Genomic DNA, 14403 nt, shown 5'->3' with positions numbered 1-14403 from the left:
GATGACTTGTCACAAACTAACCTTGCCTGAGAGTGGTGGCAGGAATGGATCACCCAAGCTATTCTACAGAGGTTGCTGATTTTTGTATAGGGCAATGCCCCCCATGATCATATGACCTATCAATTAAAAACTAATTGCCTGAATGTTGAAAAAGATTTGGAAACCATTCTGAAAATTGGTGACACTTGGTTCCTCAGCAAGACTGAAGTGTGGCAGTGGGCAGCTCTACAGGCTAACAAACACCAGAAAGACGCAGCTTCAAAACCTGTGGCAAGTGAAGGAATTTTCAGCTGGACCCTTTAGTAAGGCTTTTAGCACAACTGCTCTACATTACTTTGGACAAAAGCTTTGGCTAAATGTTGCGGACGTGAATAGCCAAAAATGTATGGAAATGACCACAAGGGGGCAGTACGCTGCTTTGTGCAGTTCCGAAATCATGTATACACAACAGTAAATGCCTTCCATATTATTGTAACATTTATTGTTAGCTTAACAGATTTTAAATAGAATATATTTTTAATTACATTTAGACTAATGGGGTAGTAGGGTTTCTTTACAAAAAGGACAAGCTGGGGATTAAGTGTGGGTGGATTTGCAAGGGGAGGAGTTACAGTGCTGTTCATACACAAGAGTAAAATACAGTTGACAGTATGGCAAAGACATTCATTACTAAAACAAACTTGGTAGAATACTGTAAATGAGGTAGTAACACACAAATACAGTTTGCAATATGTTAGAAATGCTCTTATTTATTTTTGTAAAAGATTGGGAAAGGAATACTTAAAAAAATATACATATAAAAAGCTCACGTGTACTGAAAACTCTTTGGTCTTCAGACTTCCCATTTCAGGAATAATGCAGATATTGCACAAAGTTCCACAAAAATCAGCCCTGAGGTCTGAGGGTAAGCAAAAACAAAGACAGACATTCAGCGAGCAGAAGCAGAAACAGCAGCAATGAATACCGTTTGTTAATGAATAACATGGTTGTTTGATTTCTCAAGTCAGGTGCAATGTGCTGCAATTTTATCTGTAGCATTTACTATTCGACAAATTTTATAGGTGCATGTAATCCATTCATCCTCTGCATTAGGTTCTTCTAAACCCAATAAATGTTTTTAAAAAATACACAATATGGCACTAATTTCTAAAAACCATTATTCTTTAATTGGAATGTTTTGGTGTTGTGGTACATACAACTTGGAAAAATGTTAACTATCACTATGCAGCAGGTGGATTTCCTTGTCAAAGGAAGTCAACATGCCTTCGTGCATTTCTTAAAAACAGGAAACCCTACTACTACGATAAGAAAAAAAACATGTTGCATGCATTAGTATAATGAATGCTTTGAAATTTGACAAATGTTAGTGTTACGGAAATAGTGTGTAAGTGCTATATTACTAAGAAAGAAGATGACAGAGCCTCTTAAGCAGGAATTAAACTAGAGCCGTCAAACAGTAGCTTAATTTAACTCACGTTTTATGCAGGGCTATTCATGCTTGTAAAACGGGGAATGTGAGTTTAGTGACCATACATTTAATAAAGTATCACGTGGGACATCATCATATTCATTTATAGTTTGTCAATAAGGATTACTTTGGCAGCTCCTAGCTTCTCATTTGTCCCTGCAGGAGGGTATCTAACATGAAGAGACAGGCAATTGGGAGAAGCAGTAAAAGCATCTATTGTATTTAATGCAGTGAAAAATTCCAAGTCATTTTCAGCTTGATCTGGGAGGAAATTGACTTGTGCCGCGAGTGCATGACTGCTAGAGCGAGGGCTGATCCCAGCGCAAACAGGAAGACTCCCTGTGACCTGAGGAAGACCCTCACTCGGAAGACCTCAGGACAGCAACGAAGCTCTATATATATGTTTGAATATGTATATGCTATTATTCACAATTAATTTAAAAAGTTTAAAATACATTCATATAAGATGCCTCATAGGTATGTCAGTGGCAGGCAGCACCTCGCCCCCACCTGACAGCCACTATCATAGGAACATGTACTGGTTGTCGATGGCTCTCTTGCGCCCCCTGTCCAGCAGCTCCAGCTCGTAGTCAGAGTCCCGCTGTGGGGATGGGGCCGGCCGTGGGTTGGGGTGCCACTGCAGGGGGCGGCGCCCCACCGAATCGCTGCGGCGCAGACCCTCAGCAGCAGGCTGCTCCTGGTGCGAGGGGCCAGGCAGGAGGGGTGGCCCTATGGCGGTCGAAAGCTGGGGCTGGGCACCAGAGCCAGAGGGGGCGGGGCCGGGGGCAGGGGTGGCCCGGGGGCAGCCTGCAGGGTTGCAGCGGGCCAGGCTGGGCTCCGAGCTCCAGCGGTGCAATGAGAAGGGCACCAGCATGCCAGCAGGGGGGGAGGAGCTCTGACCTGTGGGGAGAGGGGGAGGGGTTTATTACAGCCACGGCTGGATGCTATCTGACATACTGGAAGTGATGAGCACATAATGCAGATTTGCCTTATGAACATGACCGTCCCAAACAATACAGAACATCTGGGTCAGTGTCAGGGTTGGGGGTGTTCAGGCATGAGCCTGCCCCCCTGCCAGTGAGAGCAGGAGACGGCGCCCTCAGTGCTGCCTGCCCTCTGGACGAGCCCTAATCGCCAACCCCAGTTGCCTCTGAATAGGCGTTTGAGTTTCAGTATCGCTGCGGCAGAACTGAATTCCTGGCACTCAGAGCTCCTAAGGTATTCATGATTATCTTTTCGTTTCCTCAAAAAGCACTTCCGTCAACAATGCATAAGGAACTGGACAAGGCCGCTTCCTCTCTGCTGGGGGGGCGCGGGGATGCAGTCAGGTGATGGGGGACATCCATTGACCGCAAGCCGCTCCCTTGCTCTCCCTGAGCCCGACGGCCAAGCCGCACGCCAGCTCCGGGTTCCTGTCTTACCTGGTAAAGCAGGGCTGGCCATCACAAAGCTGGAGAGCTTGACGTTGCAGGCAGAGCCACATTCCAGCGGGATGGGGAACAGGCAGAAGTGGCTGAGCATCTCCGTGACGGAGGAGAAGTGCAGGTGCTGCACGCGGCACTGCCCGTATTCTGTCAGGGAGAGGCGCAGGTGCTGCAGAAAGGAGGGGGGGTGGGTGTCACAAGGTGCAGCAGGAGGGAGGGGCGGCTAAAACATTCATCTAATTAAAGTCAGGACACCATTAATATGATGCCAATTCATGGACTTAAATGACATATAAATAAGTGTTATGGATCCGTCACAGGGTCAAACCCTAGTGTTCACCTTGGCTTTGCCCTGGAAGTTGAACGTGAGGACGTAGTCTCCTCGCCGGGTCTCACTCTGACGCACCAGGAAGACACCGTGTCCCTGCAGGCCGGACGTCTGCACCAGGTGAGCAGCCTTCACCCGGGAAATGGGTCCATGGAACCATGGGTATGAAGACAGGAAGTGATCCATCTTCTGGTACGTCTGTTCCAATGGGGCAAAGTGCGCTGACCCTGAGGACAGGAATGCAGAAGCTCAGTCTGGAACAGAAGCATGTCTCAGGGAATCATACAAATGATTCAAACCGAGGCCTTTGAAAACGACTGAGAACAGAGCTGCTTAAACACCCATTGATATACATATGCAGAGAAAACAAACAAAGCAAAACAGAAGCCTGATCTGTTCACTACTTAATTATAGCATGAATAAACTTTGCATTTCTGTGGTAAAACACAGACCCCTACGAGAGCGCTGCTCACTGCCAGCATTGCTTTGATTAGCGCGTGGCGGTAAGTCGCTGCATACACAAAGGTCACCCTGCTATTATCTGCTAGCTGGCAAGTGGCTGTAGCCACTAAGACCTCTAGTAATTAGCAGTTGCAAACTGGGTGATGGTACAACATGTTGCATGGAGCGCTCTTAATACAGAGCTCAAGCTAATGCACCTTCCAAGCAGTGGCACCCACCTAGGCTGGTGGACTCCGAGCTTCCCCTCCTGGCTCCTGCAGGGAGGTCCCCAGGTGTGGGGCTTGTCAGCTCCACGTCCGTGCCGTCAGATCTGTGGATGCACACACACAGAAAGCCTTCAGAATCGGACGCTGTGTATTGGAAAGAGCTGTGCTGAGCTGGGGCTTCGAATGCAGCTCCTTTTTAATGCAGTGTGGCGGGAACGGCAGCTGTAAGCCTCACACCCCCACTGTCTGCCCAGTGAGCCAGATGGGAGGCATCACCCCAAACAAAGAACAAGCCCAGCTACCGGCGTCACACAGGCGTACATTAAAGAGAAACTGCGTACATTAAAGAGGGACTCCGGTGCAACATGGTGGTCAAGCCCAGGGTGGAAGTGAGAAAGGGCGGGGCTGGAAGGCGGGGGGGACGGGAGGAAGCTGAGTTGTGCAGAGCCGCAGGGCCTCTGGGGCTGGGGGGGGGGGCTGGTCAGGAAGCACGTCTCATAATTCTTGGAAATATGAAGTGCTATTGTTACCCCAGAGCAGTGCTGCGAGCAAGCAAGCAAGAGCACGAGCTGACAAAACAAGGCCAGATCAGATTCTCAGCATAAGTGCTGACTGGTGTTCTCAGCGCTCAATAACAGGAAGAATTTTTTTTCCTTTTTTAAAAAGAGAGACTTTTATATAAATGCATGAGTTTCTTGAGGTGATCTGACAACAGCGCGCACGTACACCCCCCCCCCCCACACACACACACACCCCCACCAGATCTCCATGCTGACTTTATAGTCACACAAACACTGGACCATCTCCAGAGCACAAAAAGCCCCCCAACTCTTTCTTGCGGCCAACAGGAAACCAGAAATAGAACAAAAGTGTGGAACATGTGGTCCTCTGCCTCCACCTACTGGTGTAACCTGGGCAATGCACCCAGCTCAGCATTGGAGAGGAGCACCCCCATCAAGCTAGAACAAGACAATCTGCCATGTTAGAGGTGGGCAGGCATGGACCAGATCAGCTGCCCTCTTAACCGGGCCAATCACAAGGCCTCTGTACACAGCCCAGCTCAGGAGAACAGCTGGAAATGACTACATCTGGTGGGTTTTTTTTAAGTATACATATATAAATGCTAGATAAAAGTGACTAGCGGTACAATGATTTTTTTTTTGGATGGATATATATATATTTCTTTCTGAGAACCACTATCACCATTCTCTGCTACTCTGCAATTGTGGCTTGCAAAAGACTACAGGGGAAATGAAGATCATCTGATTTTGAATATTAGCACAGCTTCCTAAGAACTACAATGCGCTGAAAGTGACGATCGCGGCTTTAAATCAGGCGACGGGCAAAAGCGACAGCTAATCAAAAAAAGGCGCATTCTACCTGAAAGGTTTTTTTCACTGGCAGATCGCTTTGTCAACAGTAAGAAAAAGGCTGGTAACCATTTTATTTATTTTCCATGCATGTAAAATAAATAAATGTGTGTATACGGGATGAGTAACCCTAACCCTAAGCCAGCTGCTGTGAATGATAATGGCCGCGGTAACCTGAATGGCTGACCCTCTTCCCTACAAGATCATCAAGAGCCTCAGGCTTCCCACACTTTCAGCAGGGGGCGCCGACCGGCACGTGCACTGATGCCTGTGGCCTCTGCCTCCCAGGGACCCAGCTGTGTCTGTTAGCTAATAAGCACGAAGCCACATGCACAGACCACATCCTCACCTGCTGCTCAGATGCTCCTTGATCTCCGTCGTCCAGGAGCTGACCTGCTGGTCACTGTCCGTCTCAAAAATGATGCTTCCCGGAGAGTGATTAAGCTGCAGAGAGCGAGGAGGACACTGTCAGCGGGAAAGGAAGCGCTGCAAAGCGAGATCGCCACTCAGTCTCAGTTTACTGTCACGGTGGAAAAAGGCATCAGAATAATTGGAAGCATTTCCTCCCCAAAGTCCACTAGCAGGTATGTTTGGGCCATGAACAGTGGAAACCCTAAGCAGCACATGCAAGAAAACAAAAGGTGGAGGCAGACTTCACCTTTATAACAAACAAAAGGTGGAGGCAGACTTCGCCTTTAAAACAAACAAAAGGTGGAGGCAGACTTCGCCTTTAAAACAAACTAAAGGTGGAGGCAGACTTCACCTTTAAAACAAATGTGTTGACATTGTCCGGCATCTCCAGCGGTTTGCAGCGGCGGACCTCGCAGATGTCTGATAAGCGCGCAGTCAGCTTCGGGCTGGAGGCCTGCAGAGGCAGTGAGGTCGGGAGAGAGGCAGAGAGAAGCAGATGGAGAGACAGTCAGTTCTCCACCCAACTTGGCTTCAAGCATCTTTCAAATGTCAGCCTCACTTCCTGTCCTGCTCTGAGTGCTGTTCCAACCAACACAGACTTATGCTTCCTGTCAGACATCTTCCATGGCGCTCCTCCAGGCACCAGGAACCTTAATTCTATATCTTGGAAGGAACATTAAAACACACACACACACACACACACACACACCTAGCTTAATGATCTACAGCAGAGTTTGTGCATTTATGAGCGAGCAGCTTTACAGACAACCAATGACAAGTCTGGGAACTGACATATTGGGGGCTGCTGCGAACATCTGTGCAGCAGGAAGTTTGGGCTTGGAGAAGGTCACTGGCACTCAGCCCTCCTCGTATCACCTTTCCCCCTCCCCTTCCTCTAAAAGGACAGTGCTTGGGGAATTTTCCCAGGATGATCAAACAAATGGCATTTATGGGGGGGGGGGGATCTGTAAACCCTCAACACCTCAATGCCTTTTAATAAAACAGCTGTTAAAAAATAAGATAAGATATTCTAACAAAGCCACTGCACTGCATTTGGGGGGCACACAAGAAAGGCAGCAGAGTGAGAGTTTGGCCAGCTGACTGACGAGGGTCCCTCTATACGATCACTCCCCATGAAAGGCTAATTCTCACACCACTCGCAGTGCATTCACACACATTCAGGAGGTGAGGGGGCTCCTATTCCTGCCGTCTCAGTGAGAATACAGCAGTGACTGTGGGTGGCCTGTCCCAGTGAGTAACATCAAGCAGTGAACATAACCGTTAAGCAGAACCCTCGCCACTAACAGGGGCGTGAAGAGCCACACTCAGGAAACAACAAATAAAGAAGGTTAAAACTTAACCTCTTAAGTATCCATTTCATTTCCATCTTTAAAAAAAAAAAAAACAGGGAAACACTATGATGCTAATTAATTGGTTAATACTGGCTTGTCTCCCTTTTCAGTTCCCATGAAAGTTGTTTGAAAGACTATCACTGGACTTTGACTAACATAGAAGGCATACATGCTTTTAAATGACATGTAACACAAACCTTACGAGACCGACATCGTAGTTTTAGGAATAAATACAAAGGAGTGATATAAACAATATTGGCCTCATTATTCAATGAATGAGCATCAATTCACTTTCATTACTGCTTCTTGAAATGACTGCATGACTAATAAACATCAGCAAGTTGAAGCTTTCATCTTGCAAACAGTGATGTAAATCTTTGATAAAATACCGACATAAAGTCATCTGGTTAATGTGTCACATTCCTTATGCTACTCATTCTCCTCATTATGAAACTAAGATTTATTTCACACAAAATGGTTTACAGCTGACATTCGGCTCCAGTGGTAAACCGGCTTGTCAGGGCGACCTGACACCTGTGTATTCAAGAGGTGTGACATCAAGTTAAAGCTTCATCAAACAGTGCTGCTGCTCACCTGAGCCTGATATGCAGCACAAGCCACTGCACGACCCTCAATGTCTTCATTTCCAAAAGTCAGCTTTTGTCAGCTTTATTTTTAGCCTCAACAGTGACCTACTCAATACTTGCTGCTCTTCTTCTGATTCATAGAGTAACTCTGCACTCTGCGCTATGGCCAGCCAGAGAGGACTCCACTCTCGATTCCCAGATACAGGCTTATTTCTTCAGAAAGGTGGGTGGAGTGGAAGGCAACCACATGCTTATCACTCCAGTTACCAGTTTTATCAAGCCATAAATAACAAGGTTACACAATTGGTATCCCTGGGTCTCCACACCACAGCACATAAAGGGCTCCCAAAGTGCAGGCCAAGGTACAGCGCCACCACAGGCCTGAAGACTGAACTGCCCCGAAAAGCAGCACAGTCCTACAGATGATCTCCCCAAGCCACTCTCCCTCTCTCCCTCTCTCAGGGCTAGGAAAGATTCGGATTCCTGCCTGCTGACTGGACTGACAATGGGCCAAATTGACACACTGCGGGCTGCAGGAACTTCCTCACTAAACGCAGCCAGGCTTTACATGTCTAAAGATTGTGCAAGCCCAGTATGAGAGCTTGTTTTACCAAATAACCCATAAAAACACACACACATGACAAATGCTTTCACAAAAGGTGTTTTTTTTTTTAATAGTCTATTTTACGGTAACCAGGATGCATGTGCCTGTGCAGAGCTTGTAAGAAATGAGAGACTACAGCAAAAAAAAAATTTGTAAAAAGAACTTATCCAAAGTAACCAAAGTAACCAAACAAAGGAACCCCAATTAGCGTAACTGCAGTTCTTTGCATGAGAAAACACCCTGAGTAGGGCTGTTGTGATCACATCACGATGTAATCATGATTATATGGCACGTGCAAAATCATCAGTAGGGATTTAGATGACGGGAAGTTGGTTTTCAGTACTATATGGACGTTTACTTAAGTCCACAGCTTGGTAAGCAGTTTATTACTGAGATTTGTATCGTGACGCCCAAAAGTTGGTAATCACTATAAATTTGGCATAGCCTTATGGTTAATAAATGTGTTGGACTTCAAAGTGCAAAAGGTGCCACCACACCACCTTGTTTATCCACAATATCTCCTCTTTCAAAACATGTTGTGGCTGGTGAGCTGTTCCTTTCTTCACCACCACTTCAGTGCTTATCGATTCCATAATTTACTTAAACAGTAGCATGTGGTGTGATCCGCTAACTGAATGTAATAAACATAAGGATACGCTGAATTTATACAGACTACTGACTTCTGGGCATCACAATACGCATCTCATTAATATCTTAGGCACACTGCTTACCAAACTAAATTTCTGTAAAGTGCTGAAAAGCCGGTGTCCGGACAAACGTATCCCCAGTCATCTAAAGCCCTAGTGATTGTTGCACATGTGCCAGATAATGGTGATTACATTGTGACATGATCGCAAGAGCCCTAACCTTGAGACATGCAGAACACGCAAACTCCTCGCACAGAGCAAAACCAGGATTCAAGCACCCATATCTGTATGTATGTGAGGCAACAGCGCTACTCACCAAGTCAATGTATTACAGAATCATAAAAGAATAAAGTACCACATTATAGCTGTAGCCCTATAATTAGTGAAAAACATTCAAAGATGACCATTGTGGTCCCAAGGGCCTGTGTTGGGAAGAGGTGTACAAATATGGGCTGAAACTGAAACTAGAAGCTAACAGCTTGTGTTTCAAATTGAAATAATTTAGAATTGTAACCAAACAGAAAACTGTAACACAGAACGACAGTAATACAGAATAAGGAAACTAAGACAGACCAAAATTAAGAACTTCAGTCAGCCCAGAGGCTTGGTTGACATCCTTGCTGGATTCCACTCTGCATTATTACAGAGGAGAAGCAATGCAATACAACACAAGGTCCGTGGAAATAAAGGCATGGCAGGGAAGAGCATGTTATCATTCACAGCAGCCATGCTTGTGTGCAAAGTCACCCCAACCCAATTTTACTGCATCCTTCTGAAGGGTACAGAGCACAAAGGCACCAGCAGTGAGTGAGATGGAGAGATGAGCAGTGCTGAAAGAAAGATCACTTGGATCTGTTGCCTGTTTGCTGTGAAACTCCTTTTAAGGCATCTGAATGTTCATAACATAACAGATTTATCAAAGAAATTCAAATATTAATTGCAGCTACACTACAGGCCCAGCCCATCATCACACAGTAGCCTAAGCCAGCTGTGTACTACTGACCATGATGGTGAAACCTGCAATGCTAGCCTAGGAAAATGACGTGACAACAAAATATAAAACATTAATTTATTTAGCTACGCACAGGACAGAAATACCAGTAGCAACAGAAAAAAGTAATCAAAATTGTGGCATGAAATAAATGTCAAATGATTGACATTAGATGTCTGATATAGACAATAAAATAGCTTAAAACTGACATCATGCAATTTAATGCTGCCTTTTGGTTTAGGCTACATCTAACTATGTTTGGGCAGTCATTTTTCATACCATCATATTGTTCACACATTATGCAGTGGTATATGGAATTTTCATGGTATTTTCCAAAGCATCAGTATTTATTCAGCTAGCAGGAGGGGTCCCCACAATACAAACTGCCAGCAAAACCCAAAACAATTTCCAGATTGCGCTGTTCAGGTTTTTGGGAGTTCTGATTTACACATTATTTCATTAGTTTCCTTGCCAGCTAGTTTCAGCCATTTTGTTTAGCTCAGTTAATTCATGGCAGTCTGTCACTAGTGTCAGATCCTGTATCCTACGTTGTCACTTAGGCGATCAGGCAAAACAAAATTGAGGAAATGCATGTAAGATGAATTAATGGTTGCCTACACAAATTCTTCAAAATACAGATGTGGATTTCTGCCATCGAATATGTAAATATTTGAACATTTTCTAATTTTCCTCTGATAATGAAGCTTGACCTACCTGCCATAATAGGTTTTAACCAAGCGAATTGCAAAGGAAAAAAAATAACCCAAACACTGCATCTCTTAGGCAATTATAACAGCCTTCTTCATACCTGGGTGCAAACACTGCTAAAAATTCATAAACTAAGGGAATCCTGTTTCAACTGCCTGTCTGAATACCATTATAACGTTACAATAAATTGGTGACAACACAAAAACTACACTGGAGGGGTTGGGTGGGATGTGGGTTGTTGTATATTTGTTTATGTGAAAATACAATAAAAAAAAAAAGACTTGACAAAAAAACTGCACTTGAGAATTCAGGCCTATAAGGGCATCTAATTAGACTGCACTAATTAGTGTATGAGCCACCCTAACACTTCCAATGGCAAACTTGACTGCCTCCACTTGGTTACTTGGTAGTTTTCTAGTGTCAAGCCAAGCGAGATAGAGAGCCAGCAACTTTAAATGATGTGACTTGCTGTATGTCAAAAAAATCGAAAGAAAGATTGCAATATCACAAATCCTTGATTTCACCTCAGAGTTCATCATCCCACTGAATTTACAAAGATAAGCAAGACTACTTCACTGTCAGTTTTAGCACTATGTTTCAAGTGGGCAGTCGACAAGTCAGACTGAATAACCTCACACCACTAACGGAGTGTCTACAAAAAACATAAAATACAAACATGAGAGTTTAAGGTGGGAGGAATGCACAAATGCAATCACACAATGCACAGCAAAACAAAATGGTATGTTTTCATTTGGATGTAGGCTTTATTGGGATTCGTAATTCTTTCATATACTTTTCGCAGTAAATCGTCACCACGTCTTCCCAGATCTTCGTAAAATTATTATATTTTCTCCGATTTACATATTATAGCCAGCTGAGTTTGGAGCGGTGAGGACATTTTGCACTGCTCGGTCATCACAGTTACAAGTAGCGAAGTGGAGAGTGAAGGGCAGACAACTGCAGAGTTGTATTTCTTTATTTTTTGTAAGTACTTGAAGTTTGTTTTTGTGTTAAATGCATACAATCTTTGTTTGTTGGTAATTGAATTTCAATAATAAATGCATACATTTGCAAAAAGCAATCACGCCTTGCCAACTCTAATATTGATCAGAATATTAACACTTGAAAAAAATCCCTTAATGGTAAATGTTGCATAAATTCATGATTTGACTTGCGATTAATTTGTGATGAACTATGGACAGTTGTGCGATTAATTTTAAGTATTAAAATAAATATTTGTAGACAGTTTATTGGTGACTTCATGTTCGTTGAAGTTTCCGCCTTTTTTTCCTGCTTAACTGTATAAAGTAATGTAATTTGTTATATAAATCAACTCAGGTGAAACAAAACATGTATGTTTTCAGGGTTGCCAAATCTCAAGAATCTGGCATGACACGCTTTCAGACTCACGCAGGAAATCTTATGGCAAATCTATATTATACCATTACACCAGACTATTTACAAGGTAAGAACTGTTACATATGTGTGCAGACATCTTGAATTGAAAATCTCACTCCAGCCAGCTGGTCGAAGTTGGCAACCCTGTGTTTTATTTGAAATGACAAGTAAAATGCACTGTTTTTGCCTGAAATGGCTTGTCATTCCGTTTGCGTTGTTACTGAGACAAATATAAAACAAATGAGAAAAATACAACATGTCACGTTTCATATCTTTTCGAAATAAGACCGCCCATATCCTACTCTAATAGCGATTAAAGTGATAAGTTCATATGTATTTATATTAAAACTAGACTAATTTTATTACCGGTGTGGGATTATCAAAACCAATATTTAAATCAATGAACACTAAAATATATGACAAACACCACTGTATTAGGTTTTTATGTCTTAAGTTAAGCACTTTATTTAAACTTGCACAGTTCTCATATTTTATTCATTTTCTTTTATTTTGAAATGCAGCCCTACTTTTATTTAGCAAATGAGAAAACATTATACACATCGGCAGTCATACATATGGTAAATGGTAAATGGACTGCATTTATATAGGGCTTTTCTACTCCTTCCAGTACTCAAAGCGCTTAAGAACATAAGAACATACAATTTATGCTTCACATTCACTCATCCATACACCAGTGGCGGAGGCTGCCATGCAAGGCGACAACCTGCACACCGGGAGCAATTTGGGGTTCAGTGTCTTGCTCAAGGACACTTTGATGGGGTCAGGAGGAACCAGGGCTCGAACCTGCAACCTTCCAGTTGCCGAACGATAGCACTACCTCCTGCGCTACCATCTTCCCCAATATGATATATATGAACATATATATTCAGTTCTATTATACGTGACAAATATTGTCAGAAAATTCAGTACAATTAGAAAACTAATTTGATTTGACAGTCATGTATTGATTACATGCAATGTTGATACAACTAATATGCTACTTAAATATATATCACACTAAATAGTTAGACATTATGATCTTCTGGACTGTTGCTTCAAGAATTTTTTTCTAACTAGACCTCTTTAAATTTTAATTGAATACCCCTGACTTACGCAAACTACATTAGTTCTGATTGGATCTTGTCTCTAGCAAACATTTTCGTCTCATTTTTATTAGTTGATGAAAGTGTCACTACACTTCGTCATAATCTAAGGCCTCGCAAAATCATTTTTTAGTTATTTTTTAGTCTGAATATAAAGGTCGTTGACTATAATTATGACGAAAATTTTTCGGCAACAAAATTAACACTGCTTCAAAAGAAATTTTACAATTTTTTTTCTTCTAAATTAAAATTTTTAATGTGTATGGGAATCAAATTTAATGATTTTACTGCTGTTTAAGGCCTAATTTTCACAAAATCCATTTAATGACAATGCTTTTCTAATGACCAGTGGAAATTCTGATTTCGCTCTTAATAGCCTTTGTATATATGCATAATGCATTAGTTTATAGATAGTGAAAATTTCATCAATCTTTCAAATGAAATAGTTTCTGGCCTCTTTAAACATTTTCAGAAACTGTTGAAGGTCTATTAAAAATGTTTGGGAAAATAAAAGGCAGTGTTTTACAACAGTAAATGTTAACCAGTCCCTTCAACAACAACCATACTGCAAATAAAGATTTTTAACTCGTGAGCAGTTGGCAATGTTTCAAGATGAAATGAAACAACCACCAATAATTCTTCGCCACTATCAACTGCCTCATGAAATGCTTACTGAATGGTTTGATTTCAGATGAGAATTCTCTCGCAATGTTTATAACCATAAAGGAATACTATAGGACTCTTAAAAAAATCTTTTAACCCTAATTTTAAAAATACACAATAAAAGGTATATCAATATGTAAAGGGTATTGTGTCATCCTAAATCTCGTTTTCAAAATACATACCGTGGAAATTCAATATACTGCCCAGCCCTAGGCAACTGCAAAACTTGTTGATGGGTAGGGATGCCATGAGTGAGCAAATGATCCGTAGACATTCCCATAGCAGAAATCAGTTTATTTTTGGATAAATGCCTTTATTAAAAAAATAAAATTGGCCTCTGCCGGGTATCCTAACCTGAGTTTGAGTATTCACAGTGAAAAGATCAAGTGTTCTCTATCACTAATGGCGCTTTTCCACTGGTCTATAGGAACCGACCCATACCAGAGTCATACTGAAGAAAGAGACTACTTACAGCATGGTTCTAACTCACTGTGCTTTTCCACTGGTCTAAAGGAACCGACCCATACCAGAGTCATACTGCAGAAAGACTACTTACAGCATGGTTCTAACTCACTGTGCTTTTCCACTGGTCTATAGGAACCGACCCATACCAGAGTCATACTGCAGAAAGAGACTACTTACAGCATGGTTCTAACTCACTGTGCTTTTCCACTGGTCTAT

General features: G+C 42.8%; 1 protein-coding gene across 4 annotated transcripts in view; it reads right to left on the bottom strand.

Moving 5' to 3' along the window:
* Positions 1 to 455: 455 nt before the first annotated feature.
* Positions 456 to 14403, bottom strand: part of sh2b3 (SH2B adaptor protein 3) — a 31613-nt gene continuing 17665 nt past the window's right edge. For all 4 annotated transcript variants that reach the window (XM_023824615.2, XM_072709142.1, XM_023824618.2 and 1 more), the window contains 6 exons: positions 6022 to 6123; positions 5608 to 5702; positions 3901 to 3992; positions 3233 to 3447; positions 2890 to 3061; positions 456 to 2368 (listed from right to left, as the gene is read on the bottom strand). In XM_023824615.2, coding sequence (XP_023680383.1) covers positions 1992 to 2368; positions 2890 to 3061; positions 3233 to 3447; positions 3901 to 3992; positions 5608 to 5702; positions 6022 to 6123 — 1053 coding nt within the window. In that variant the 3' untranslated portion in view covers positions 456 to 1991. The remainder of the gene's footprint in view (positions 2369 to 2889; positions 3062 to 3232; positions 3448 to 3900; positions 3993 to 5607; positions 5703 to 6021; positions 6124 to 14403) is intronic.

The sequence above is a fragment of the Paramormyrops kingsleyae genome, chromosome 2, assembly GCF_048594095.1.
Source record: "Paramormyrops kingsleyae isolate MSU_618 chromosome 2, PKINGS_0.4, whole genome shotgun sequence".
Lineage (NCBI taxonomy): Eukaryota > Metazoa > Chordata > Actinopteri > Osteoglossiformes > Mormyridae > Paramormyrops > Paramormyrops kingsleyae.
This window is presented reverse-complemented; position numbering and strand designations above follow the sequence as displayed.